We start from the raw sequence: 27521 nt of genomic DNA, 5'->3' as shown, positions 1-27521 counted from the left end.
CACTGACCAAGCCTGTTCCACGGTGCTGCTAAAGAAATGAATAATCCTGGGAAAAACCAGCCACTAAAAACAAGTCAGTGCTTTACTCACCTGTTCTGTCAGAGGAGAGCACAGCCACACTTTCCTTACTGCTTGGACGCCAGGCAGTGCAGAACCAGCCCTTGGCCTGGGTAAGGAAAAATGAAGGAGCCCACAGAATCCTTTCGAAAATAAAGCCACGCTGATGTTGTCTGTTGGTAACAAAGAGGCCACAGCCACAACAGATATATTGAAATAGACTATTTTATTGCTGCACACATGCTTGCACATTTCTTCTTAAATATAATGTTGCTCTGATAAATTTTACAATCTTTTTATTTCAGCAAGTGGCTAGTAGTAAATAAAAAGGACACAGGCAACAAAACACAAAAAGGACGCTGGCAAAGAAGAAAAATCAGAAGGTTTTTATTTTGTGATAAAATCATTTGCAGCATGAATAAAGTGAATTCAGATCTAAGTTTGTCCTGGCTTATCTTAATTAGAGAGCTTGCCTGCATGCTGACCATCTGCTTATGCATGCTTTTGGATAGCCCTATTTTGCCAAAAGGGATGGGGGGGGTTAAAGGATCCCAAGTAATTGGACAATGTGACAGACCTCACAGATGTGACCACTAAGTGCACGCAGACAGATGAGGCATTTGCTTGGAAGCCCACGTGGACTTGCACTACTGGGAAGGCAGATCAAAAGGCCACACTGACCTTTCCTCCCACATGTACAACTGCAGCCTCACTTGCTCCACGCTTAAGGATGCGGGAATGGAATTATTCAAGAGCAGCCACATGGAAAACGCTTCCCAGCACTGCTGCCTCTCCTCTGCCTCCCTCCTGCTTTGCCCACTGCCAGTGTCCATTTCCTTTAGCAGCTGAGGCATCTGCAGAGAAAAGCATTAGCACATTCTTTGGTAATCCTGCTTCTGCATCTCGCTCACCGCAAGCAGGAGGCAAAGGCCACGTTCTGTTCTCTGGTGGTTCCATGCAAGGCTTGTGCAGGGATGTCAGAGCCACTGCTGTGGAAAGCCAACTACTAAGATGTCAGATGTGGAATTTATGCTGGAGGAGTAGAAGGGATGTGATAAACTAAACATCCTGCTTATGTTCAGTGTCATTTTCAGCCATATAGGGAGGAGAAACGCAGGGGAACTGAACCAGCTGGGTCAAGTTGTATCAGGCTTTCATAAGCCTGACAGCATAAAAACAAGCAGTTCTGCTTTCACCCTTCTTTCTTCAAAATATATGGGACTTCAAATTAAAGCTTTCCTAATAGCCCTTCCCCTCCTCAAGTTCATGGAGATGCCTTTATCAGCATAAGTTGTGCTGGGCTCTTTGGGGGTTCTGTCAAAGTCACACTGAGCTTAGAGATGGCCGTGTAGGTACATTCTGTAGGTACACAGATCACACAGCAAATGTACAGCTCCTCTCCACGTCACCAGCACACTCCTGCTGCTTCCTGCTTCCACACAGCATCACACTCCTGCAGGGACACATCTCTTCCCTCACACTAATATGGCAGCAGAAAACAAACCACAGCAGCTCCTTGCACTTCCTCACAAGCATTTTGAAACAGAACTGAAGCACACCATGATTGAACTTCAGACTTGATCTGCAAGAGACACCAGTTAAACCCAGATGACAAAATGCACAAGCATCTGGGATTCAGTTATGTCAGTGAACCCCATCCCTGCTCCCCCCGCCCCAGCTCTGTCCCCAGCTTCTGTTAAGTGCAACTCAATCCTGTCACATGATTTTGCCGAAGTCCAGCTTCCCCCCAAGTACAGTGGCCAAAGCCCAGTGTTCCCTTCTCACTGCAACTCAACACACTCTATCTAGAGCGGGTGGTGCCCAGAGCCTGCCCATGGCCCTGCCAACAGCTTCAGTGCAGGTCAGGTACAGCAGGTGCTTTCCTTTCTCATGTGAGGCACCACCACCATTACAGAAAACAACACCCTGAAGCTGCAAGGGATCCATGTCCAGTTCTCACATCACACCATAAAAGCACACTTGACACAGATTATTTCAGAATCTTGCCTCACAAAGTGACCCAAATGACAATATGCATTGGTAGTGGCAGCCCAGTGCCCCTGCAAGATTCCCTCTGTGCTTCACTCAGTGCCTGCTCTCCCTCCCAGCACACAGCACAGCAAAGCGCGCCCGGCCTGCGCCTTGGAGACCCGAGACTCTCCCGACAAACCATTCCAGAGACAGACAGCTCCGAGGGCAGCCTATTTAGCAGGACAAGCTTTATGCAGGGGTAGTGCCTGCTGATTAGTGCTAAGAAGGAACATCATTACCCTCATTAGGAATCCAGGGAGATAACACCAGATAACACGACCTACTGCAGAACACATATTCAAAAACATTCGTTAGTACAAACAGTGAATTTCCTGGAGAACAATGAAGCTACAAGGCTCAAGGCTGAGCAAAGCTAGAAGGCTGATGAGTGGGACAGCAGCCCTGTGAGGCCCCAAAAGACCCCTTTTCCTTTTAAAAAAGATTTCCAGTGCCCTTTCTTCCCTAACCCATCAGCAAGTCAGCTTTGCTCTACCACAATGGACAAAAAGAAGAAGGTGTTTCCTTCCTCTGTTAGGAAGAAAAGGGCTGCTCTCCTTTCTTTTGTGCATTGAAAGCTACTGCTTTCTAAGAATGGAAGGACTCTGGTCTCTACTGTATTCCCAAAGATGCCTGTTCAGAAAGCAAAGCTTTTTTTTTCTGAGCACTTCAAAGCAATGAAAAGCTAGGGAAGACTTGGAAATTATTTTGTTTTGTTGGGTTTTTTTCATCTAAGAAGTAAGTAAAAGAGCAGGTGAACAGTGCCTTCTACATAGCCAAGTACCCCTGTCTCGCTGGTGGGGATGCACTACCCACCTCTGCCAGTCTTAAAATGCTGACAGTGACAGTGCTGACTTCCTTTCCCATATACTTATTTTTAGAGTTTAATCCAGTTTTCTTCCTCTGCTGATGGTAATTCAACCAATATTCTGGCATGACCAGTTTCAGAAGTGCGTTGTTGGGCAACAGAACAGGATGGGTCCTAACCCCAGGCAGTAGGAAGTCCCCAGAACAGCTCCATCACCATTCCAAACAGCTCACAGTCTCCTGTCTGCACTGTGTTGTACAAAGGAGCAGCTACAATTTGGGCTGAGCTTTGGGAGCTACTTCTGAAAGGAGAAACAAAAACCAAAATAAAACCAAACACAAACCAGAAATGCAAATGTCCAGACACAAATAAATTAAAAAGAAATCATGCCTGAAAGTGGATGGGAAGGAGGACAAAGAACGAGAAGAGGAACATTCAGACTGGGATGTTCTTGCACTCTGAGCCAACCCAGTGAGGGCTACGCAGGCTGCATATGACAGGCAGGGCTTGCACTCATCAGCACTCAAGCCCTATACTGGCCAGGAGGTTTTCCAGAGCTTCAAGTTTCTGGTTGGCTTCCTCAATGGCACTGTAAGTCTGCACGTTGCTGGTGATGTGGAAGCGGATATCATCGACCAGAGGAATGGAGTCAGTCTCCTGCCGCTCCTCCACAGCCTCTGCGTTCTCCTTCACAGCAGCCGCAAACTCCTCCAACTCCACCAGCTGGACAGGATGGACAAAAGAACCGTTAGGAAGACAAGAAGACAGGTAAAGAGATGTAAAGGGTTGGGATAATGGTCTCAGCCACTGTTAAAGGATCCCATAGGAAAAAAAGGAGTGCTAAGGGCACATGGAGACCCCAAATCTTCCTACATCTCCTACAGGCACCACTTGGAGATACATCCTGCCATCCATTCTAGGGAGGCAGTAATACTCCAACAATAAACAGTCACAACTGTAAGCAATCTGCATCTCCAACAGTGCACTCTAACACTCTCTAAGCATCCCTAGCCTTGGAATTGGGACACATGAATATACACAATATTCCCCAAGAAAGCTCCTCAGCAGGAAACAGGAGATGTTGCCAGACACTTTGGGGTAAAGTCTTGTAGCAGACAAGCCAGTGGGTGCTTGTGCCCAGTGCGGAACTAGGAACCACAGATGACTATCCTCCCACAGTGACTCAGCCCCACCACCACCAGCAAGGCAGCTGCTCTGCTCTGTGCCCACCCTGACAGAATTGGGTCACCCATGAATGATTCTGCAGCAGGTTCCCCAGGAACATGTGGTGAGCTGAAGGGTGAGAGGCAGCTTCCGTCTGTCTGCGCTACTGAACTGTGCCTACTGAACTCAGCAGGCTGCTGAGCTCTGCTCTGCTACCACACCGCCAAAATCCCTCCCTGCTGCCATCAGTGCATCTCCACAAGATGCTGGCAAGGGCTGATGTCTGAACAGCTGGGGTGGCTCTCTCTGTGCCAACACCCTTAGGAAGGCTCATTGCCAGTGCTGGGTCCAAGGACTCCCACTTAAGCTAGAGATGGGGAATGCAAGGGTAACACAGAAGTAAAGCCCGACTCCAATCGCTACTTGGGATGTTCAGCAGCTTTTTCAGAAGCCAGAATCTGGGTGCAAGCTATGCGCTGAACAAAGTAACAGCCCCAGAATCATTTCCTTCACTGTTTTCACATGCCAAAAATAATTTCACACCTTTTAAGCTGTAGGTGAAAATGTTACATTCCCATGCAAACTGTACGAGCCATTTATAAAGATCTGCCTCAGGTTAAAAACACGCCTAGATTCTAGTTTATCCATCCATATGGCAACTTTCTCCATGAGTCCTGAAACTTTAAGCTATAATCACTGAGGATAACACTTAAATGGAGCCCCATAAGGAAAACTTCTGCGTTAAATTCATTACTTCTTGCTGTTCAATAGCCAATTTTCCCTGCGCAAACCCTACCATTTGATTTGTCATCCTGGAGATTAGAGATCACATTGATTTCTCCTTTCTAGAGCATTATTCCAGGAAGAACTCCCTTCAGCAAACACTGAAAAACATTTTCTGAAGAGACCTTCCTTGCGCACTCCATTGAGTTCTCCAGGCTGAAGCTTGTGTATTCAGTCAACACTCTGGGCACAGTGTCTGAAAGTTCACTGAAAATCACCTGCCCCTGGTACCTGCAGAGCTTTTTAGGCAGATTTTTCACCCCACAGTCACCAGGACTGTGCTAGACAGCCACCAGCATGTGGCCTACTGTGGTGACATCAGGTACCTCAGGTACACTCCTCCTCCTCTGTCCTAACTCACCACGTGCTTTGCAACTTAACTGCTGCACATCTTCAGGAAACACATTAATCCAGAGCAGGCAACCGTTTAGTACAGACCAAAGGACAACCATTAAATCTGCTGTATCTCTGGCTCACTGCACAGCTAGATTTATGAGCACACGTGGTCAGTGCCGCGAGGAGTGTTTTGGTACCTTCTCGATGATCTTTGCCATGTACTCCGTGCACTGGTCCTCCAGCCGCGTCAGCTGGAACAGCTTTGCGATCCTCCAGATGCTGATGATGTTGTCCTCATCGAGGATCTGGGCCAGGGTCCTGCCACACAGACGCTTGAGCCCGGGCAGCAGGTACATGTCTGCCACACACAGCACGTCATAGGCGTTTTCCGGGGACAGCTGGTAATGGAAAAAGGAGAATTACAGTCCAGCTCTAAGCACAACACTTGTCTCTGGCAAACTGAAGTGCTGCTTGACCCATTACTGGACAAGTGTTAACTATGGAGAGACAGGAGCTCAATCTTTCAGGTTGGGTCTCCCACTCCTACCACAGAGGGGTTCAAAATGCAGCAGGAAGTTTCTCATGCTGCACATAACCCCTCTAAGCTAAACACAGGGCAGTGATGAAATGTTGCAGAGCACCTGAAAGCTGGTTGCCAGGAAATGTTCAGTGTGGCAGTGGAAGGAGGGAGCTTTTATCTGATGTACTTCAAAGAGACAAACAGAACAGTCTGGCAGGACAGAAAACCTTGTCCCCACATTTTTCCTCCCATTTCATACTGCTGGATTCGCATGTTGTGAAAAACAAGTAAAATTCTCCTAAGTTCCTTGCTCAGACTGGCTCTGCTAACTCAGCCAGCACAACCTCCCTGGCACAGGGTACACCCAAGGACAAAAAATTGTACCCCAAACAAACTGTGAGGCCCAACTAGGTAAGGAACATATTTTGCACATCAATTACTACTGGAACTTTAACAGGAATACAAACTGAATTAAATTCATGCATTAGATGCTTAAATTTGAACTGTTGTGAATGGCCTTTAACATTTTCAGGTTCTTGAGCTAGAGAACCATCCTTCCATTTCCCTCTTGGGTACTTGCAAGTGATCTGAGGATAAATATGCTGTAGATAATGTTGGAGAAACCACCTCCAGATTTACTCAGTCTCTTCCCCCTGGCCGGGCAAATCCTATTTTAATCAGCCATCTGCGTCACTAACCTGGAACTAGAGCCTCTCTCTGTTCCTGCTACTGCGAAGTGCAAAGAGCACAGTTCCCCACATCCATTTTAACAGCAGATCTGCAGGATGCAGCATGCCCTGGCCATGGAGGAGGCGAGTCCCTTGCACTCAGAGACCAAATCACACTGGTCTGGACTGAGCAATGGTAACTGGTTGCAGTGTGGGCCACTGCCCTGATAACCAGCCAGCAGCAAACACACTGCTGTCCACATCTACACATGTGGTTACTCAGTTGCTCACTGATAACCACAAACAGCAGATTTTTTCATCCCCCACAGCTGTTTGCACCCATATTTGGAGAGAGCTCACAGCAAGTACCTCAGCTGTGTAACACCCTGCAGCAGCTGTGCAGAAGAATGCAAGATGTAGGAGAGGCATACCACGAGGCCTGTATGCACAGTGGGGTAACAAAGCTCTTGGGGTTATTAATCAAGTGCTGCTTTGTCCCTTCATAAGCTCCAGGAACCTCAGGAGTTGGAGGCATTCGAGTCAGCAGTATTTATGGCTGTAGCCCCCAACTGCTTGATCAAGGACAAATCTGGCAAACGTTCCTGCAAAAGCTGCCCTTGAGCCCACACGAGTATTCTGATCAGCAGTTTCTCTTTGTGCCTCAAACCCTTTATGTCCTCTGCACACACTCTTCCCCACAACTGCAAACACTGTCACTGCTACATGGCAGAGAGACACCTTAAATCATTCGGAAAAAGAAACATGGAATTGAGAGTGCTGATACTTGGTTTGAGAATTGCAGGACAGGGAGAACACTCCATATGCAAGTGTGGAACTTGAGCTATATTCCTGTTTTCCTGACCATTTTTCCTGGCAGTTCCTCATGACAGGTGAACTGTCTGCACAGGCTCATAGACTGGCTGCTCAGTTTGAAACTCAAGGTTTCATTCTGCACAGAAACCACACGAGCAAGATCCTTTAAACTCCTACTCGTTGTTGGTCTGTCCTGCTTCAAGCCCAGACAGGGCAGCTGAGGCACCCCTTGGAAAGGAAGAGCTGTTTGGAAACATCCTTCCTGTGAGTCATCACGAGGCGGGCAAGCAGACTGGAGAGGTGCAAGGGAACAGGGTCACGCTGCGGGGCAGTCACAAGGTCAGGATCACAACCCCAAGCAGCTTCTCTCCCCCCTCTGCCTGCCCCTTCAGCGCGTGGCTGAGGGGAGAGTGCAGACAAGTGAAGGATCTGCTCCCTGGCATACCAATGGCAATCCTGCCCTTGCTGCCCGCCAAACACATCTCTCCCTACCGCTGCCTGGAGGTGAACGGCTCAGCAGAAACAAGGTCACAGCTGCGTGCGCTCCCTGCACGTGGCACCTACCCCAGAGCACAAACACTGCTGGGGAGAAGTGACACCGGCAGGTGCAGCAGCGCCTCTGATTGTTGCCCTAATGCCAGAATGTGTTCTCAGATCTTGTAGCGAGACCTTACTGAAAGTCTTTGCCACAAAACCAAAGCAGGAAACTAATTAAATGCTGCTATTTGCTGCGCCTTCCATTAGGCTGAAAACTAGGTGGGTTCGGGCCATTTTGTTACTGCCTTCAATACTGAGCACAGCAAGGCGTTGGTCTCCCAGAGGAACCTCTGCCCACCCCAGCAATAAATAACTCTGGAAATAATGACTTGCTACAAATGGAAAAGTAGGCTATGATGCCAAGAGTAAATAAGCAAATTCTCTCAGCCTTTCCACATCTCCAAATGTGTTCAATCTGCCATCTACTGGCAGCTGCTCCCCCTATCCTGCCACAGAGCCCAAGAGGGAAAGCTGAAACGCCCTGCATTTATCACGTCAATGAACAACGTGCAACCCAATTTCCAGACTTTTATTATGTGATAAAAGAATAGGGATTTGCTCACAGACATCAGACACATGAACAAAAACCATGCCTGGCTAACAGTACATCCAAGTATGTCGGTTCCTGAGACAAAGGTAAGGCAGCAGAGTAGGTCAGTGGAATGTAAGAATACACACACACACACATACCCCCTGCTCCAGATGTTGTAGAAAAACACTGCTGAAAACATCTCAGCACTAACCAGCACAGAAAGAAAGGACCAGTGGCTGGTCTCACCTCTGTATCATCACTGTAGATGTAGTAGAGGACCCGGATGAAGATGTCTTCGGAGATGTTGTGGAGCGTCACCACAGGGATGCTGGGCTGTGTCTGCAGCTCCTCACTCTCACTGAAATGGTCTTCAAGGAGGGCTTTGAAATAATCACTGCGACCACAGAAAAATGCCTGGAAGGGAGAAAAAACAAAACTCACTTCACCAAGCCAAAGGGCACTCCCAACTGGCTATCAGGGCAGCTGAAAGATATTTCAGAAGTTCAGACCCTGTAACTCTGATTTTCCCTTTATTTTGAAGCTACATCTCCAACATTTTTCCATATCTTATTCCTATACATGCCTGCTCTCAGAATGAAAATCAATTTGCAAACTTAGGAGATAATAGTATGACATTAGGGCAGGACCTTGAGTTGGAGGTTGGATCTCAAAATCTATTCTTACTGCTGTTCACTTGCAGATCAAAATTCCACTCTCCAGACAGTAAACTCACAAGCAGCAGGAGACTTTTCAGCTGTGAACGTTGTTGACGAATCTAGAAATTTATCTACTCACCTCTGCAAGAAAAGCAGGGTTTGCTGCTTGGTTAAATGCTTTAAATGTAGTTTTCCAGCTGCAATAATGCTTTTGGTTTTGCAACTGATGAGGCAATGCTGCTCCTGCAGAGTGTATCCAACATAAAAGGAGGGGGACACAGGTTGACCAGACTCACAGCAAAAAGGGAGGAGAAGGAAGTAGAGCAGAAGTACATACCTTATGGCACAAGAAGTTGTAATCTTCCACTCGGAAACACACATCAGCACAGCTGTTAAAGTTGTCGGTGCTGTCAAATGGCAACTCCCCAAAACCAACCTAGGAAGAAAAACCAGAAACCCCTGTCTATAACATTCATGATTTAAACACGCTTTTTTCCACCTATTCCTTCAGCACAGTGCTCTGAACACACGTTCCATGTGAGGAACTGGAGAACTTGCACTCCTGATAGAGATATTCCTGGTACAAGTTACAGCTGCCTCCTTTATCCATGGAAACTTCATGATCCTCTGGAAAGTGTTTCAGTGCCATTTAACAAGGCAGATAACCAAGTGGAGGCAAAGTTTATTTCACGTAGGAGGTATCATAAGCAGACTCGAGCTTAGGACTAGTCTTTTACTGTGTACATGCTGTAACATATAGATTACATCGATGTATGCACCAGTTTGAAATGGTATGGTTACAATTACTGCCTCACTTGAATAATCCAACATTGCTAAAGCACATTTCAGATTTCTGCTTTGATTTGCAGCCAAAAATAGTGTTGTTGCAGTATTAATACTCTAGTGAATTATTTTAACACCAACACACCTCCACCCAGTCCCACATGCCAACCATGACAGCAGACATACACACAAAAAAAATCTGTTAGCCTTATGTTACTTTAAAGTGACACTTCCGAATATTTTCACTTTCACCTTATCCTATATACAGGGTAATTAAATTATAACCCCCCCCTCCAAAAAAAAAGGTTATGTTCACAGTCATATAAGCAAGACAGTCTCTGGAAACAAAAGTTTTCCCGAGTTCTTCCTTTCCAAGCACACGCCCCTGAGCTACCTGGGCCGAGGAGTTTATTCCTGCTGTGTCTCATCCAGGAAAACTACACCCAAGTTTGCAGCTGGGAAAATACTGGACTGACCATAAAGATCAGTCTCACAGTCACAGACTACCTAAGCACCATTTCCAGCATGCCTGCCTTCATCCTGACTGAAAGCAACTGGCTCTCAGCTTTACAGAAGAGCCAGATGACTCCTCCCTCCCGAGCAGCCTGCAACCAACACACTGAGTTGGTGCTCTCAGCCAAGCTCAGCTCACATGCAGTGAGGCTTCTCACAGAACAGGTTCTCGGATGTGGCAAGGCACCAAGCTGACAAAATCTCATACCACCAGTGAACGTGGCAATCTGGACCCATTTACCAACCCCTTGTCTGTCCACAACAACACCTGCCAGCTTCTGATTCCCAATCAAAGGATAAGCCCAGTGACATTCAAATCGTGCACGTGGCTGCCATAGTAATGCTGGCCTCTCCATAGCACCTCTCTCCTTTGAGTCCTGCTTCACCAGGAAATCCCTGTTCCAGAAGAGATGCAGCAATTCAAGGAATGCCGCCCACGTGATTTATCACCTATTTTCATACAGTTGTAACACAAAGGGCACCTCCAGCACTGAAGATGTGATCAGATTGTCCCATCTGTAGATTCTCCATTATTATCTGTGTCTCATGTTTCAAGGATTTGGTCCTTGGTTCCAGCCATGGTCTGGCAACCTGCAGCCTCACTCTGTGGCAATGCATTAAAAACACCAGCATCATGATCCAACCTCCTGCTCTGTTTGCCTTGCTGCTATCCCCACCCTGTGCGACAGCTTCCATGTTCTCTCCTAGAAATTCTGACGTGACTTCAAAGGCTACAAATTTGGAGGCACATCACAGGTAAAGTGCGGAGGACAGACGAGGGAGGCAGGAGGAATACAGGAAATGGCACGCAGTGTATGAAGGATACTAAAGGGACTCTTGCCTGGTGGCACAGACATTTGCAGGTGGTTTGGGCCTGATTCATGGGTTGGCAGAGTGTTCTGTAGTCGTTTGACTGGTGTTTGTGGTGTTTGCTGTTGGTGCATGCTTTTTAGTGTTTGTGCCCCAGTTGTATTTGTTGTATTGTGTTTGGACATGTATGAACATGTTAGTCCCATCATGAATTTTCTCCTCCCTGATTGGTCAAGGTTTCCCTCTCCCTCATTGGCCAGGATTTGCCACAGTGTGGGCAGTCCTGCCATTTCCCTCCTTCCATGTTATTGGCTCCTAGTTAATTTATGCATGTTGCTGAATCCCCATTGGTTGTTTAGTCCCATGCTCCTCCCAGTTTCCAGATCCTTCCACCCCCAACCCTATATAAGGGTTAGCTCTCCCCTCAGTCGGGGACAGCGCCTTTGACTCTGTACTCTCACGTGTCCCTGCATTAATAAACACCTACGACAGAGCAAGAACCCCTCGTGCTGTCATCGCCTCTCCTTTTACTGGGCTGCAGCAGTAAAGCAAACCCACAAATAGGCTTCAGTAAGATGCCACTCTGTGGCACAGGCATTGTAACTGAGAGAAACTCCTTGTCTCCTACGTGCATCCCTTCTTTGCTCTCCTTTCACTGCCCAAAAGTAAACATCTAAATGGAATCCATCTCTCTGTGGTGGACACTGGAGTTTTATTTGTCTCAAGAGTTTGTCTCTCTAATTACAAACTCTTCTGGGCTAAATTTTCTGCCTCTAGTCTTGCCTGGTCCCCACTCTGATGCTCAGGTTTACAGAGTCATTTCCAATTCTACTATAAAAGCAGGTTCATGTCTTTGTCTCTCCCATTCAGCATGAAGTGGCTTTGCAGAATTTTCCCTTTTACTCCCCTTTCAAGTCTCTACTACTTCTACTCTCCTCCCTTGTCATGCTTGAGGAATTTAATCTCCCTTTCAGGATCTCCCTGCAGAAAATTGGCTTATTCCTCCCACTACCCCTATTCATACAACCTCCTTCACATGCCTCTGCCCAGGCAAAGCACAGCTGCCAAAGTCAAGAATGCGGCCCAGGAAGCAAAACACCGTCTAACCTATGAAGTGCAAACACATTCCCAATAACTCAATCACCATACAGAAATATTCTCAACACTCTACAGCATTAAGACTGCTTGAACATTCACAGCATCAGCCATCATGTGCAGAGAACCAAGTCTTCACCGCTACAGATTTCCTATAAGAGCTTAAATAGAAATGTTACTGAAGGCAAAAACACATAAAACAAATTAGTGGCAGCAATTTGTACCTTGGCCGATTATCTCAGCAAGAAAACTGTAAATAACTTACAACACAAAATACAGGGGTTAGTGATCCAAGAGAAGATTAGCAGCTCATAACCAGATGCAAGTGGATTGGATATAAAAAAAAGTAAAACTGGAACCATGTTGTAAATAGTTCAGTTAATCTACCTCTGCCAAATGGGCAAAGCAAAACACAGGAGTAGCTGCCCTGGACAACCCCACGGCAGGTGCAGAGTCAGACACGATGGAACCCATCTACTTGTTTTAAACTGTTCTTCCCATGCATTGCAAGACTTAGTTTTACCCCAAAAGTGACACATGGTCACTTTTTGGCAGCCACGCCAACTTACAATATAAATAAAGAACAGTATTTATTTCGTGGTAAACTGATCCTTTTTTTTTCATCTTGGTTTGGAACATAAGATCTCAGTTAAAAGGTAATGGAAAAACAGTCACAAGAAAACCAAGTGCCTACAGTCTCATATACTGGAAGCCCTGGAGTTTCTAACTCAGAGGTCACCCAGCAGACATGGGATGAAGAGCCAGGCAGGCAGACAGTGGGAAGCCACATGGTTTTTGACAGCTGCCTGGCTTTTGATGATATTTTACTTAAATCTGTCACTGCTAAATTTTATTGCAACAAACCGAGGAAGCAGCTGTTGTGGTCAAAAAAATCCTGGCCATTACTACTTTACAACAAAACAGAGACCACAACCACACTTGCAAAAACAAAACAGAGACAACAAACACACTTGCAGAAGCAAACACTGAAAAATACAAAAAAGGCTTTGAAGCATAAACAGGAAAGAGAAACAAGTTACCAGAATTATAAATTTATAAATTATAAATTTAAGATTTTAAAGAATAGATAGTTATCACTCTAGAAAATAATAGCGAACTGTAATTGGATATCAAATGTTCATTATTGTTTTAGTCACATATTACTGAACTATGAAACTGGGATGCAGTTTCCTGCATCATTCAAGTATCAAAGAAATTACATGCAAATTATTTGTTGATATTGAAACAGAAAGCTGTACACATCTCCATTTCATATAATACAGCATTACATGACATGCAGAAGCTACAAATGTTTCTTGCCAAATTCTGGAAATTCTGGCCTTTATCCAGAAGCCAAATACCTATTTTGTTCTGCTTGGCCGGAAAAAAATAATGTATGTTTCTCTTGAGAACACGGATGTTTGTACGTGACTATTTAGTTATCCCTGACATTTTAGGTTACATAGTTTGTATACTATTCTTTGTATAGCAACAAACCCTGCAAGAATGAGGATGTGCAATGCCTCTGTCCCAGAAAAAACATGCCTAATTCACAGAATTTAACAATTTGGAAACATTAGGATGAGATATAAATGGCATTAGGATGAAGAGCTTTGTTCATATATTCTTTGCAAGTTAACCACAAAAAATGTATCACGAAAAAAGAGAGAAAAAATAGAATCTTCTAGAATTTATCAGGCTTAAACAAAGCATCTACCTTTGTGAATGGCACACAAATTCTCTAACTAATGAGCAGATGTGTGCCCATGCCCTCTTTACTTCTACAGCCAGAACAACTCTTAAATGCTTGCCTTCATTCTGATCTATGAACACAGCAAGAAAACCACAACTCTCAATTCACACTGCTGTCAGATGATTACATTATTGCAAGTTTCCTATTTTCCTTCCAGCTCCTATTCTACATGAAAGAATTAAAAAGCAAAGTGTTTCTAACCCTTTAGAAGAATAGCTTAACCCAACAGGACAGTGCCATTAAGGTCTGGAAACAAGCAATCAAACAGGATGTATTCTTTTCATTTGTGAAGTGACTTAAAAATTTATGTAAATCTCACTGTTTGGGGTCCTTTATCCTTTTTTTGATTCCTGGAGAGGTAATCTGAGGCTTACTTATAGTATCACCTCTCTTAAAAACCTGCAAACATTCAGAAGAGCATATTGAAAGCCACAAACAAATGCACGGTTATTTGGAGGAGGCAGGCTATGTAGGAAAGATTTCTGTACTGGTAATTGTAAACTCGATGGAGGAAAACTCCCTCTATAAAGAAACATGTCTGAAAAAAGCCAGTACAAAACATATTGGTCTATTAAGGTAAGAAACCTTATCCATGCACTGGCACACACATGCGCTGTCTTGCACCAGGCAGGTCTATTTGACAGGGGACAGAAAGAAAAAAGGCAATAAACTGCTGTATCACTCAGACATACAATCTCTGGGCATGGCAGCCACCTAAAACGAGTCCACATTATTAAATATAGTGGTTGGTATGAGAATGAGGGAGAAAAAGGGCATACATAAGAGCAAAATTAATCTGATGACGTTACAGAAAACACCAGATGCAGGGAGAATGAAGACCATTAATAGTTATCCCCATTCTTCTGCAACTGGGAGAGAAGATCCAATATGATCCTAATTAATAAAAATGATGGTATTTTAACACAGTCATCATTAACCTGGGGGACTATTTCTAAGGGTCAGGACATAGTTAGGAAAAGCAGATCTATTGCCAGTCAAGTTAAATTCTCTTCAGAGGGACTCACATTTCTGCTGGAAATATTTTCAGGGTTTGAAAGCATCTCTGCACTGCAGAGTGTCAGTCCCCAGCAAGCCACCTTCTACCTGCATGTCCCTTTGCGTACCAATGCCTGCTGCTAAAACACTTCTAATTCTCAAGAAAGATGACACAGAGAAGAGCTGAGGGTCAGCTCTTGTCCCATTGTAGTCACTGGGGAAATCCCCCCCTACTCACATGAAAAGTGGTTTATTTACAAGATCCTTGCTGAGGGGAAAATCCAAGGGGAAGGACCAGCACTGACAGCCCCATTAAACAATTTTACATTTCTCAGCAACAAAAGCCTTTCAGCTCTTGCAGCACAAGAAAAGAGGCAAGCACTAAACTCTAAACAGCAAAACACAACCGAACACACGTGCCCAGATATCCCAACCCCACAGAGAGCAGAAGGAGTGGAAGTGCTCCCTACCCGCAGTTCGGCTGGCAGGGCGCAGTCTGCCAGAAGAGCCAGATCTTCCTGCAGCCGGCAGTTACCTGTGGGCTCAATCGTCAGCACTTTCACACAGGTCCCTGGCTTGGAAGAGACTGGAAGAAGCAAAAAAAAAAAAAAAACAAAACAGAGCAGAGATGCCTAAATTCCTCTATAAACACTCCAGGAAAATCAGTACCGCTATGTGGCTTTTACTGAAAAACACACACAATTCTTCTATGTAAACACACGCTCAGCACCCCTCAGTGCAGCTGGTGAGCACGGCTAGAAGGGGATGCACGTACTGTTGTCTCATCTCAAACCTCCACTTAATTCCTTATGCTGGAATATCAACTGTGGGAAACACAAAGTTGTCACAGGCATATTTCAAGCCCATCTTGCTCTTTGCAATCCATGTCACCAATTACAGTTAAGGACTGTGGATCAGGATACCCTCATCCCTGTAGGATGCCTTCCCCAACCAACCACACCTACTGCTGACGGTGTCACCTAAGGTGAAGCCCATGCCAGGAAGTTCTTAGTTAAAATAATCTGCTTCCATGCCTCTCTCACGTGCTCTAATGGGTCCCATTTCAGCTGTGCCATCCTAACTTCACTGCAGGAAATGAAGGGATTTATTCTTGTTTAGCCAAAAAGTTCTGCATGCTCAAATCTGTCCTCTACTCTCTATCTGTAGATCCCCAAAGCAAAAAGACTCCCCAAAGCACCCAGACTCTTGCATGTGCCTGTGGTTCTCTGCAAATGTTAAATAAGCATCACTACCACCAAAGAGCTCAGATAAGCCATTCAGAGATGGCAACCTCATTTGCCTTTTTCAGACCTACTGTGTCTTCCTGTCTTGCCCTATCAGCCTACTCAGTAAAACAGCCAAATAAAGGGAAAGCAAAACCATGATCATACTTTAGCGGTCTTGTTATGACCAAAGTTCCCGTGGAACTCACAGAAGCCAATCTTAAATTCAAACAAGCAGCAGCTCAAAGTACACTCAGCTATTGTGTTACGATACCACCACCAGCACAGCCCCTCTTTTGGGCCACCTCCCTCCAGCAGCTCCCCACCTCAGGTTTGTTTCCAGGTCAGCATGGTTTGGGGTGAGGACTAGAACATGTACAATGTTCAAGAGTCCCTGGTATATAGAGAAGCTTGTGAAAAAATACAGAGTACCACCGGAAAATGCACAGTTGTGGTGAGGGAGGCTTGAGATGCTGTTGGGAGCCAGAGAGATGCAGAGTTAACTCCGAGGCATTCAGAAGAATTTCTGACAGGTATGATTCATGGCATTAAAACCCCTCACAGGTGAATCACGCCACCTTGAGACCTCATTTCTCCTGACATTTTGCGCAGCATTACATGAGCTCCATCGGATGACTCCACTGGGTCGTGGGCGAAACCAGACCACAATGTGCCACAAAATAAGTTGTCCACCCCCTCCTCCACATCCACCCTTCAGATATGCCACCACTATACTTTGAAATAGGCTGCACATCCCAGAGAGATTACTAGAAAGAGAAGGATAATCTTTCAGTACAAAATAGCCAGGTACCATGATTGCTACACACAAAGCTCACCAGCAAGGAGAAAGGCTGCCCTATTAGCACGAAACACTACCCTCAGATAGATGACTTCCAGGGTAAATAAGCCAAGAGGAGACCTGGCACCAACACAAACCAGACTGAGTGCATTTTCTCAAAGAGCCCTGTCCACTTACAGACCAGCGTGAGAGAAGCAAATTTCTCGCCGTGAAATTAGAAATTGTTTTTGGCAGAGAGAATAATCTGTATTTCTGTTGTGCTTATTGTAACAGTCACCAGATCGGTCAGGCTCTGTAAGTGCTAATGGACCCATCAAGTTTTAAGCAGTAGTCAAGGCAGAGTTCTTCTCTTGGGATCCACAGAGCATCTGTGCCCTTTCACAGCGACACACAAAAGAACAGTGATTTGTCTGAGAAGCAAATCTATTCAGACACTGCACCTCTCAAATACAAGAGAACAGTATTTGGTATCACAGGCAAATTTTTCCTCACAGAGACAACAAAAATCAAAGTTGTGAAACAGGAATAAGCTGTCAGCTGCAAGCAAGCAGTAGGGACCATGACCTTGGTGCAGGAAAGAGGAATGAAGGGGGTTCTAAAAAAAGCAGTAAAAACAATGCAAGGAGCTGGAGGGAACAATGCAACTATGGCTGAAGTTGAGAATGGAGGATTTTTTCTTTCTTCCCTGCCTAGACCAGCTGCACAGCACTGAACATCACCTACCACTTCATGAGCTGCCTTGGTTTTCTTGCTCAGTACTTCTCTGTAGTCTTCTGTTTAAATTAAGCCAATGTACCACAAAACATAAGAGCCACAAAAGCCATACCAAACCCCCAAACCCTTCAAAATGATGCCACACTCAGATACATCCTCCTCCCAATGCCATAATCAGCTATAACCACAGATTCTGTACAGCCCGTGTTCTCTGCTACAAAGCCAAGCATGACAAACCTCATTATCACCCTTTTTGCCCTAAAACTTGCCAAAATAACTGCAAAACATTTAATTTCTAATAAATACGCTTCTAAAGGAAGGATTATGGCTTAATCTGGACAAATTGTTTGAGCTCTTCCAAACACTGCAAATTTTTTCTCATTATAGTCGTAATCTACATGTGGAGGAAAATAGGCAGGCATTCACACCCAAGTATATCTCAGGTGAAACAGAAGGCACTGGGTCATCCTCTTCCTAAACTGTCTGTGCATGCCAAGATACTAAGTGCTTTTGAAATACTGATTAACTCTAGATAATGAGATTGCAGAGACTGCAATTATCCAGTGGAGCTGCCAGAGGCTTGAGTGCTGTTTTCACATTTCAACTTCATAATACAGATGCAAGACATGGCCTTGCTCTGCAGACCTGAGTCAGATGTCTATTCCACACGAAGCACTTTGAGCAGGCAGAGGTTTCTAACGCACTTAAAGTAATGCTTTGTCAAGTGCCAGACATGACGTGATCTAAGATCTTTCCAATTTTCAACTTCTGTAACTCTTACATATATTAATTTCTGCAGAATCAAGTTTTCCTGGCTTCCATATGACATCTGATGTAACAAACTTTTAAATTCAACCTGTCATAAATAACAATTAAGCTTAGTATTTCCGTCAGTGCTTTACACTACCCATTGAGTATGTCTTCTGTTAGGCCTCAGAAATGAAGAGCAACCGTTACCGCCCCAAAGAATACAGAAATTAAATTATTTGTCTGATGCCATCCAGGAAATTTGCATTACATTTCCAAGTGGATCTTGTATCAGAAACTTCCAACTAACCTGAAACTTTACTTCATCATTTTCCTTTTTAAACCCCACCAAGAAGTCAGCTTTCCTGAAGTTCACAAATTTAAGCACCTTATTTTCCTCCCACAATACAACATGAGATTTTAACTAGATGAATTAAGGTGGAATGATCGCCTTCAGTGTCTCAGCTAGATCCTGGGAAAAAAGATAAAAAGGAAAAAACAGATCTCCAGGCATCTCACTGAATTACTCTGACATCAAAAGATGCCACAAGATAATTTTTATCTGATTGTCTGAGTAGATTTTATTTTATATTCATTCACTACTCCCCCTTTCTACCACTTACTTAATACAAACCGGTACCTCACACTTTTTGTAGCAAGAAACCAAGAAATGCATTTCTCATCTCTTCAGATCCATGTTTACATTTGTGTTTACATGGCAGAAGTAAGACTTATGATACAGCTTCCATAAGGACTTGAACGCTGGTCTACATGGGAATAGCTGCACCTCAGTGATCGGGTACCCCACCACCACCAAACAGCTGCACGAGCCCAAGGGAGACATACACATGGTAATATCTTCCATGGGATCTGTAGATGAGGAATTTCTGGAACCAGAAGTATTCTCTCTCTCGGTTGAGCCCTGCAACTTCAGGGGGTCGAATAATCACAACAGGTATTCAAAAGGGAAAGGTAGAATAGTTAGACCCTTACCTCTTAGATCAGGGAAGAAGATGCTATTGACTTTAAAGCCACAGACTGGAGTCTCTTCTCAAACTAAAATTAACTTGACTGAAATAAAGGATTTAACTCAGAGCACGGAATGATAATCGGGTGTTTTCAGCCTGAAGGTTTTGTTATCTGATATTTTTTTTTTTTACGTCATGAGTAACACCACTTTGCCCTATTGTGCTGTTTTGATTCTTCTTCACGTGTCTCTTAGCTCAAGCTAAGGAGATGATGATAAACTCCAAGTGTTGGTTTTCATGCAATAAGTTTATGTCATGATTAGATCACAAGCTATTTGGATAACAAAAAGTCCTTAAATAGAGGATTGTATCACTTAAGGTTTGGCACATCCATGTGTTATTAATACACACACGCTTTCAGAAACACTTCTCTGCTTTTAAAAGAAGTGTTATATCTCCCTATGCACCTGCTTCAGGCCAATTATCAAAAATTTTACTTTAGTCAGGGGTCAGATAAACTCAGAAAATTACTTTTAATTGTACATATTTTATCTCCCCAGGGATTGAAACAAGCTCTCTGCTAAAAGGCACTTCCCAATATACCCCACCATGCTCCACTGAATGTCTGGCAACCACTGAAAAGTCCTGCTACCATTATAATGAAAACACTCAATATAAATGATAAACATGCTTGTGTCAGAAACCACTACAGCTGCTCTATAGAGAGGCCATGACTGAAAACTATTATGCAAACATGGGAATTCCACAACAGAATCATTTTCTGGAAGGCCCCAGGGACACCATGAAACATTCACCATCTCACCTCCCTGTTTCTCCCTGAAAGGACACACAGGCACAGCAGAGACAACAGCAAGTAAAATGCTTACCAAATTCATAGACTTTTTTACATTTGGTCTCCAAATCATCAATGAGGTCCTGCAGCCGACACTGCTTGGCTAACCTCTTGCAATCATTGACATATTCTACGTCGATATCAAGACGACCTGTCAAGAGGGAATGCAGTCAGCTCTTTTAACCCATGGACTTAGGGGTAAAAATGGCAAAAAATTAGTCTGAAGACTTGATGGCACAGAAATTAAGTAGTTACATTGCCTCACTTTTCAGCTGAGTTGAGACTCAGTCCCAGATGCTAAGACTTGGTACCTCAGCACCCACCACTTAGTAATTGCAGTTTGGCATTTAATTCACATTCCCACTTTCCAGGGCTTATCCTAACAGCTTCATTCAAGAGTACAAAGACCAAACAGGCTATACAAAGCATGCCTAATTCCCTCAGAAAAGAAAAAAATAGCAGCACAACAGCAGCAGGCATGACTGCCACCACTGGCTGCCTGGCTTTGGGTAAGAGAAGACTTTATGCTCTTAAGTTGTCATCCCAGAATCTTTTACAATCACAGAAGACATGTCAAGGAACATTTCTGAACACACTGGACTGGGGAAGGAGAACCTTGCAGAAAACATTATTTTCTGGCACCCCCTCCTGGCCTGAGGTAGTTTAGCATTTAGCATACCTACAATACAACATTAAGCATTTTCAGAGAAGGTTTGGGATCAACTTCTGTTCAAAACAAAATTCTAGAGAGTAGTCAAAGCATTCAGCACACACTGCTCAGGCCTGCCAGACTGAAAATGTTTTATGTGGGAACTTGGCTTTACCTTCCTTAAGTTAAAAATACATTCTCCAAATCCACCCAACCAATCAACCTAAGCTGATTTTGTTTTTAATTGACTGTATAGTCACTGGCAGGAAAACAACTGGCAAAAGGTACAGACAAGTTGGAAGAGCTGGTGACTGCTCACATTCTCCCCTTCTGCCAGCAGGGAGGATGTGCTGGTGACTGGTGCACCCAAACATAGCCAAGGGCAGCCTGGGCCACTCAAACAGTGCTATGGCAGGGGCACAGACAGCTGCCCTCCAGCCATGAACACATACACTAGAGGGTAAGTCATTTACCTGTGTATAGATACTGCAGAAGAGCACCAAAGGCTGCTGGATTAATCTAAAAAAAAAAAAAAAAAAAAAAAAAACCAACAAAACAAAAACAAACAAAAAAAACACCATGAGAAAGTTGCCATTAGAATTCCCAGAAACTTAACAACAAGCTTGAAACACGATCTTGAACAGTCAAAAAAAACCGACTTAAATAACAACTCACACACTGCACCCAATTTCCTTGCTCCTCATGCTGCCACTCCATCTGACTTACACAGCCCTTCACTGTATCAACTGATAGTAATCCCGTAAGTGTCTCATGGGACAGGAGTTGACTAATGGAGGTGCTCCAAAGACATGGTTGTAATACAGGCTCTGTAAAATCCAGCTTTTCACTGGTCATAAACATTTCTACCCCTTCTTAATATGAGAGGAAAGACATGTTCTTGCACAAAGAGAAAGGAGAGCAACGTCCAGAGAAACTGGAAGTATGTTTGTTAGAGGAGGTTTTGCACGTCAGAGTCAAGGTACAGAAATGTGTGCTGGAGTGTTGGTGATTAATGGATAGAATGTACTTATGGCCTATTTAGTTATTACTGCAAAGACAACAAAAGGGACTCAATTAGTACCAATTATGGAGGTGATGTCTTCACCACAGACCACCTGTCCACCAGGATTTGGACAGACCCAACTAATCTCACAGAGGGGTTGTGATGGAGCTGGCAGATGGTAACAACTACCTGGTACTGCAATTAAGATATGTGACAGAAAGAACAAAGGGAAAGTATGCAGTCTGCAGCCTTTTTTTATCTACATAAGATGCTATTTACCGCATAAAGCCCTTCTCCTCAACTTGGGCCATTCTGAGCTCCAGGAGCTACTCACTGTGGAAGTTAACCCTCAAACTGTCTTTCCTACTCACTTTTCTCAGGCAGTTGGAACAGCAAAAGAAAGGAAAGAAGTGGAAAAACAATCCTGCTCACCAGTGGATGCTTCAACACTATCATATTTTTCCCCTTCCATTTGGTCTCAAACATCTCTGCAAAGTAGGCGCTGCGAGCGCTGAGGATGCAGCGATGGGCACAGAAGGATTTGCCGTGAACAATGAAGACAATGTCGCTTTGGTAACCCTGCTCCAGCAACCTGTGAGGGACAGAGAGAGAATGAGACGGGAGAGAATGGAGTAAAGCTAGTGGGGGACATGGTACAATCAGGTCTAAATGAACAAATACTTCTGGGCATTGCAGTCTCTCCCTGACCAGTGCGAAGGCCAGCACTGGGGCTGGTACTTCATACACTAGACTGGGATCTGTCCCTCCCTTTGATGACTCAAAGAAGTTTTATTAGTGCAAAAAGGCTGGAGAAAGAAACCTTCCTGCCTCAGGGGACCACCTGAATGCAGGGAACAGATTTTAAAGTGGAACTAGTTGCCCCCAAACAGGTTAGCAGCTAAGGAAGGATGATGGAATGCTCTGCCCATGCCTTATCTGCTTACCTCTGCAGGAAGACATCATAGTAGTCTCTCCTCATGCACTTTGCTGTGATCTGTTTGTACTCCTTCAGCAGGCGTCGGATGGCGTCACTCAGGGCTCCATACAAACACCGCTCCCCGTCAAAAGTGTTGGCCTCACATTTCGCTCCTGCAAAACCACCACAGGTATGTACAGCTAAATCCTCCTCAAGCGTCCCCAGGTGCTCACTAAAGGAGCGTGACTTTTGTCTGGTGACACGTTTCACTGTGATCTCCTGTGCTGCTGAGCATATCTACAAAAACTAAGCTTCCCTCACGTGTGTACAACCTCAAGCTGTTGTCCCACAGCCAAATCTCTTTCTGAAAATGTCATGACTCATTTGTCATAAAATGACCTGGGTACTAAGCCTCTCAGCATGGCTCCAGCAGTGCTCTGGGAAGACAGATCTTACTTTACAAAGAGTATGATCACTTCCTGGACTGTTAACAGCTCCTCCTAAAAAGCATTTCTGCTTTGTATAAGGCAGAAGATGCCTCTATAGCTTAGACTCTGCTAGAAATTTGGAGGGCATTTGCATTTTGCTATTTTAGAATTGCACAACTGGTTGATTAAGATGCTTTGAATGCAATAAAAAAAAAACCTTTTGAGATCTGACTCTGCACTCTGATTTCTCTGCCAGATCACCACCACTACGCAAGGGAATTTTAGTGCTGGGAACCAAATGGGCAGGCACTTGGCCTGGATTAGTTGCCTTGCTGTGTTTGAGATTAGCAAAATCCCTTGCATTTCACCTTTAAATCCTTCTTACAAAGCCAGACTATCAGAACAGTACAAGAAAATTTTACACAGGCAATTCTTCATAGGAAGTACAACCCTTACATCAGCATACTCCCAACAGCAATGCACCCTCAAAAAACACCAGCTGTGATTTCAGAAAGGCATGCTGCCTTGAGCCACCACAAGAAAGCTTCCCTTTCTGTGCATTTTCAAGATTTCAAGCAAATCAAGAAATTTCAATTTCAAGAAGCAAATTCAAGCAGCAAATGGTCTGCAAAAGGGACCATGAAAGTGTGTCCTGGACTCCTACTGCAGCCTGAGATCGCTGATCATATGGTTGGTGGTAACAGAAGAAGTTTCCACTAGGGACAGCTAGAAGGATATCCAATCCCAATGGACCGATATGGATAAAGATACTGCACCCATAATCAGGACAGTTTTGCTCACCATTGGCTAAAAGATAGCGTACAAGCTCCTCATGTCCACACAGGCAGGCATAATACCTGACAATAACAAGAGAAAGACAATCAGATACAGTAGGAAGCAAAATTCAGTATCTAGGCACATCAGGGCACACACACCACAGCAATGAGAGCATCCCTGAGAAGCTTAGAAGATGACTCCTAAGAGGAGTAAGGGGTTGCTACTGAATAGCACAGGAGTCTGATCCCAGCAACAGACTAAGCAGGATCTGTTCTCAGCACTCCTGGGCACTGCAAGGAGATCTCAAGGTCCCAATCTAGGTCCTGCATCTTCTGCTGCACCACCAGCTGCCAAATTCATCCTCATTTTAATGGAGACCATTTCACAAGCACTCAGCATTTCTACTGAATTCTCAAAAACACTTCTTGCTCCTTCTGCTGTCTGACTGCTGCACACTGTGATGAGGAGGGAACAGCACTCACACTGGATGTACAGCAAATCCACTCCTCTAAGTCCTACTTAGGCTGAGTTTTGTTTTCTCTTTTGTGGTCTGAGCTTTCCATGATTCTCCTTCACAAGCACCTCAAACAGTCCTATAAATTAGGAGAATCCTGTAATGTGCATTGCAGCAGCCAAATGTTAGTCTACATTTACTTTGGAAGTTATTCTGTACTCTAAATATACTGCAGATGTCTAAATGCACTTTGGAGTTGTGGGGAGCTACAAAGCTCACACCCTGCTCCTCAGCACCTGCACAGGGATTCTTCTTCTTCTACTGCATGTTCAGAGCCTTGCCAGACACACTGTGATCTTCCAGTCATTTTGCATTTCATCAAGCCAAGCCTTCACCTGAAAAGGCATACTAGAATAACATAGACTTCGATGGGGAAATAGCCTAATCTAGCCAAGAACAGAGTGCTTAATCCAGGTAATTTGGTCACAAAATGAACCACTGAGCATCACTACAGGAAGTGTCAATCAGATGGGGAGACAAAGACATATTTAGCACAGCACTGGCAGAAAAGAGAAGCAGAACTATGTAGCCAAAGCTCCCGAAAAGCAGAACCTGAGACATTTTGTAACAGTGATCGCGGCTGCTGCTGCTGAGAGAGCAAAGGAGCTCTGTAGGCCCTACACCCCACCCAGCCAGCGCTCCAGGCTGCAGCACTCACAGGGGGGTGCTGTCCCATTTATCACGGACATTAATTTCCACATCTCGCTGTTCAAGAAGGTATCTGGAAGAAAAGGGAGAGCAAAGTTACAACTTCATGCAGCTCCTCAGTCACATTCCCCTCTTTCCGAAATGTAACTCTGAGTTCATACAGTAACTTCCAAAGGTAATGACGGGGTCTTGCATTGGATTTGGGGAGCTGTCAGCTACAGCTGAAGGGGCATCAGTCAAACCTTCAACCCAAAGAATGGTGTTCTGCAGCATGGTCTGGCAGCTGCCTTCAATCTTAAGTGGTGCACATGGGGAAAGAATGGAATCAAACCCACCCCCAACAGGTCAGCAATCACAAAAGAAGCCTGAGCAGTTTAACTTCTCTTTCTCCAACTGTGTTCACAGCCTGGATGCTTACAAATAAGTGGTTAATTCCACAAGGCCAAAGCTGGACTCCCATCCTGCTTCTGGCTTCCTGACACAAGCGATAGCACCAAGTGTCACTCCACTGACTTCCCGCCACTTCCTCGTCCTGTAGATTTAGGATAGATCAAATGCTGCCAACACTCCCTCTCTGGCATTTCTAGAAGCTAGGCTTTGCCTTGCAGACAAATCTCCTACACACCCTGAGCCTTGTTAGAGCCTGTCCCCAACTACTGCAACAACCTCTGCTAACCACACATAGAAGTCCCTCTCAGCTTTCATAAAGATTCTCAAGTTTTGGCTTTTTTATCACCCACCACATCAGTCCTCCCTTTCACTCCCTTCATCTTTCCGGTCTCAAACGCCAGGTTCCTCTGACCACATCCAAAGTCCCAATCAACTCAGCTCCTTTCTACTCAGTCCCACATGTCCCCCCTGCTTTGACAGCATTTTCAGACAAACCATTTTTCCATTATCACTTCTACACTGGTCATCTTAAACCTCTGCAAGGCCACCCCCCAGACCCTTTTTTCTGCTGCAAACTACAAGCAATTTACCGCTTGCATGATTACATCGGATAACAATGTCCCCCAGATCTCATCTATCCGCACACTTGCCCTGCATTAGCAAGCATCTTGAAACAGGCTCCTTCTGATTATCTGGAAAGATCCACACATTGGTAGATGGAAAAATCAAGTAGAATAAAAAGGTGAAGGAAAGTCTTACAACACTCAACCCATGAGATGCAGAAGAGTCTGTTGTAAACCCTGGGCCTTTGCATGACCACAACCCTTCACCCTGCAGACATCAAGCCCATGTTTCCCGATCCAAAATCACTACAGCTGAGCCGCGCTGCTTTGACGTGAGCAGGGACACTTGACTTGAAATTTGGCATCCCAGTATTTCTCAGAGATTCTCCCACACTCTACACCACAAGGTGCCTAAACATTGCCACGACGATTGCTTCCCAGGGATCCAGCTTCCTCCCAACCCAAACACCGTCTGAGTAGAGAAACAGCAGCTGAAGAGAGGAGCCTTGTGCAAGGACATTTGCCGCTGGCAGCAGCATTCACACCCGCGGGTACGCAGTGACCCGTCTGACACTCGGACACCTGGCAGAGACCCCGCACAAACCGAAGCACACAGCAAAGCCCCGATGCACACGCAGCTCCGCGGGGTGCAAGGTGCACTGACGTGTAAAGAAGCAAACGGCTCTCCCCGAGGCTGCCAGAAGCGCCGGGGAGGCCTGGTGGGGCTTCAGGTAAACCCGTCCCGGCGAGGCCTGCCCGCCCCGGCAGGCCCAGCCCCGCAGCCCGGGTGACCGGCGGTCGGTACGGGGGGGACGCCGGGACCCGCTCCCCGCCCGGCCCCGCTCACCGCACGCGGCTCACGTCGCCCTTCTTGCAGCTGGTGAACAGGTCGCTGGTGTCCATGGCCGGGACAGGCGGCGGGGCGGCGGCGCCGCATTGACGCGGAGGGCGGAGGAGCGGCCGCGGGGAGCGGGCCGGGCCGGGCCGGGCCAGGGGGCAGCGGCGGCGGGGCGGGAGCGCCGGGCGATGTAAACACGGCGGAGCCACCGCCCGCAGGGCCCAGCGCAGCGCCCCGCAGCGCCCCCCTGCGGCACGGAGGACCAACCGCAGCCCGGGCCGGCCCCGGACACGCGTGGAACGCGGCGGCCCCGGGAATGGGGGCTGATCCGGGACACAGCCGAGGAGGGGACCCGGTCCAGGACGTGGATGGGAGGTGGTCTGGAACCACATGGCAGGGCTCTCTCTGGGCCACCTCTGCAGCTGTAATGAGAGGGGATCTCATTAATTCATATAAATATCCCCAAGGTGAGTGCCAAGAGGATGATGCCAGACTCTTTTCGGTGGTGCCCAGCGACATGAGGAGGAGCAATAGCCATAAACTAAAAAACAGTAAGTTTCACCTCAACAGGAGGAAGAAGTTCTTTCCATTGAGGGCGGCAGAGCACTGGAACAGCTGCCCAGGGAGGGCCTGGAGTCT

At 45.5% G+C, this 27521-nt stretch overlaps 1 protein-coding gene and 1 long non-coding RNA gene across 2 annotated transcripts; both read right to left on the bottom strand.

Annotated features, from left to right (window-relative positions):
- Positions 1 to 264: 264 nt before the first annotated feature.
- Positions 265 to 27024, bottom strand: ABTB1 (ankyrin repeat and BTB domain containing 1). The gene is made up of 12 exons (XM_027882681.1): positions 26892 to 27024; positions 25102 to 25164; positions 23954 to 24009; positions 22753 to 22897; positions 22241 to 22400; positions 21279 to 21324; positions 20191 to 20307; positions 15323 to 15438; positions 9240 to 9338; positions 8493 to 8660; positions 5374 to 5574; positions 265 to 3616 (listed from the first exon to the last, which is right to left on the bottom strand). The coding sequence occupies exons 1-12, from the start codon at positions 26945 to 26947 to the stop codon at positions 3410 to 3412; spliced, it is 1434 nt and encodes a 477-aa protein (XP_027738482.1). The 5' UTR covers positions 26948 to 27024; the 3' UTR covers positions 265 to 3409.
- Positions 25214 to 26297, bottom strand: LOC114056976. The gene is made up of 3 exons (XR_003571105.1): positions 26244 to 26297; positions 25994 to 25995; positions 25214 to 25558 (listed from the first exon to the last, which is right to left on the bottom strand). It is a non-coding gene; the product is annotated as an uncharacterized LOC114056976 (long non-coding RNA).
- Positions 27025 to 27521: the final 497 nt, after the last annotated feature.

Source organism: Empidonax traillii, unplaced genomic scaffold (genome assembly GCF_003031625.1).
Source record: "Empidonax traillii isolate 1590-97213 ecotype Southwest subspecies unplaced genomic scaffold, ASM303162v1 scaffold109:size1658292, whole genome shotgun sequence".
Taxonomy (NCBI): domain Eukaryota; kingdom Metazoa; phylum Chordata; class Aves; order Passeriformes; family Tyrannidae; genus Empidonax; species Empidonax traillii.
The sequence above is the reverse complement of the archived record's forward strand: the minus strand, read 5'-3'. Positions and strand labels throughout refer to the sequence as shown.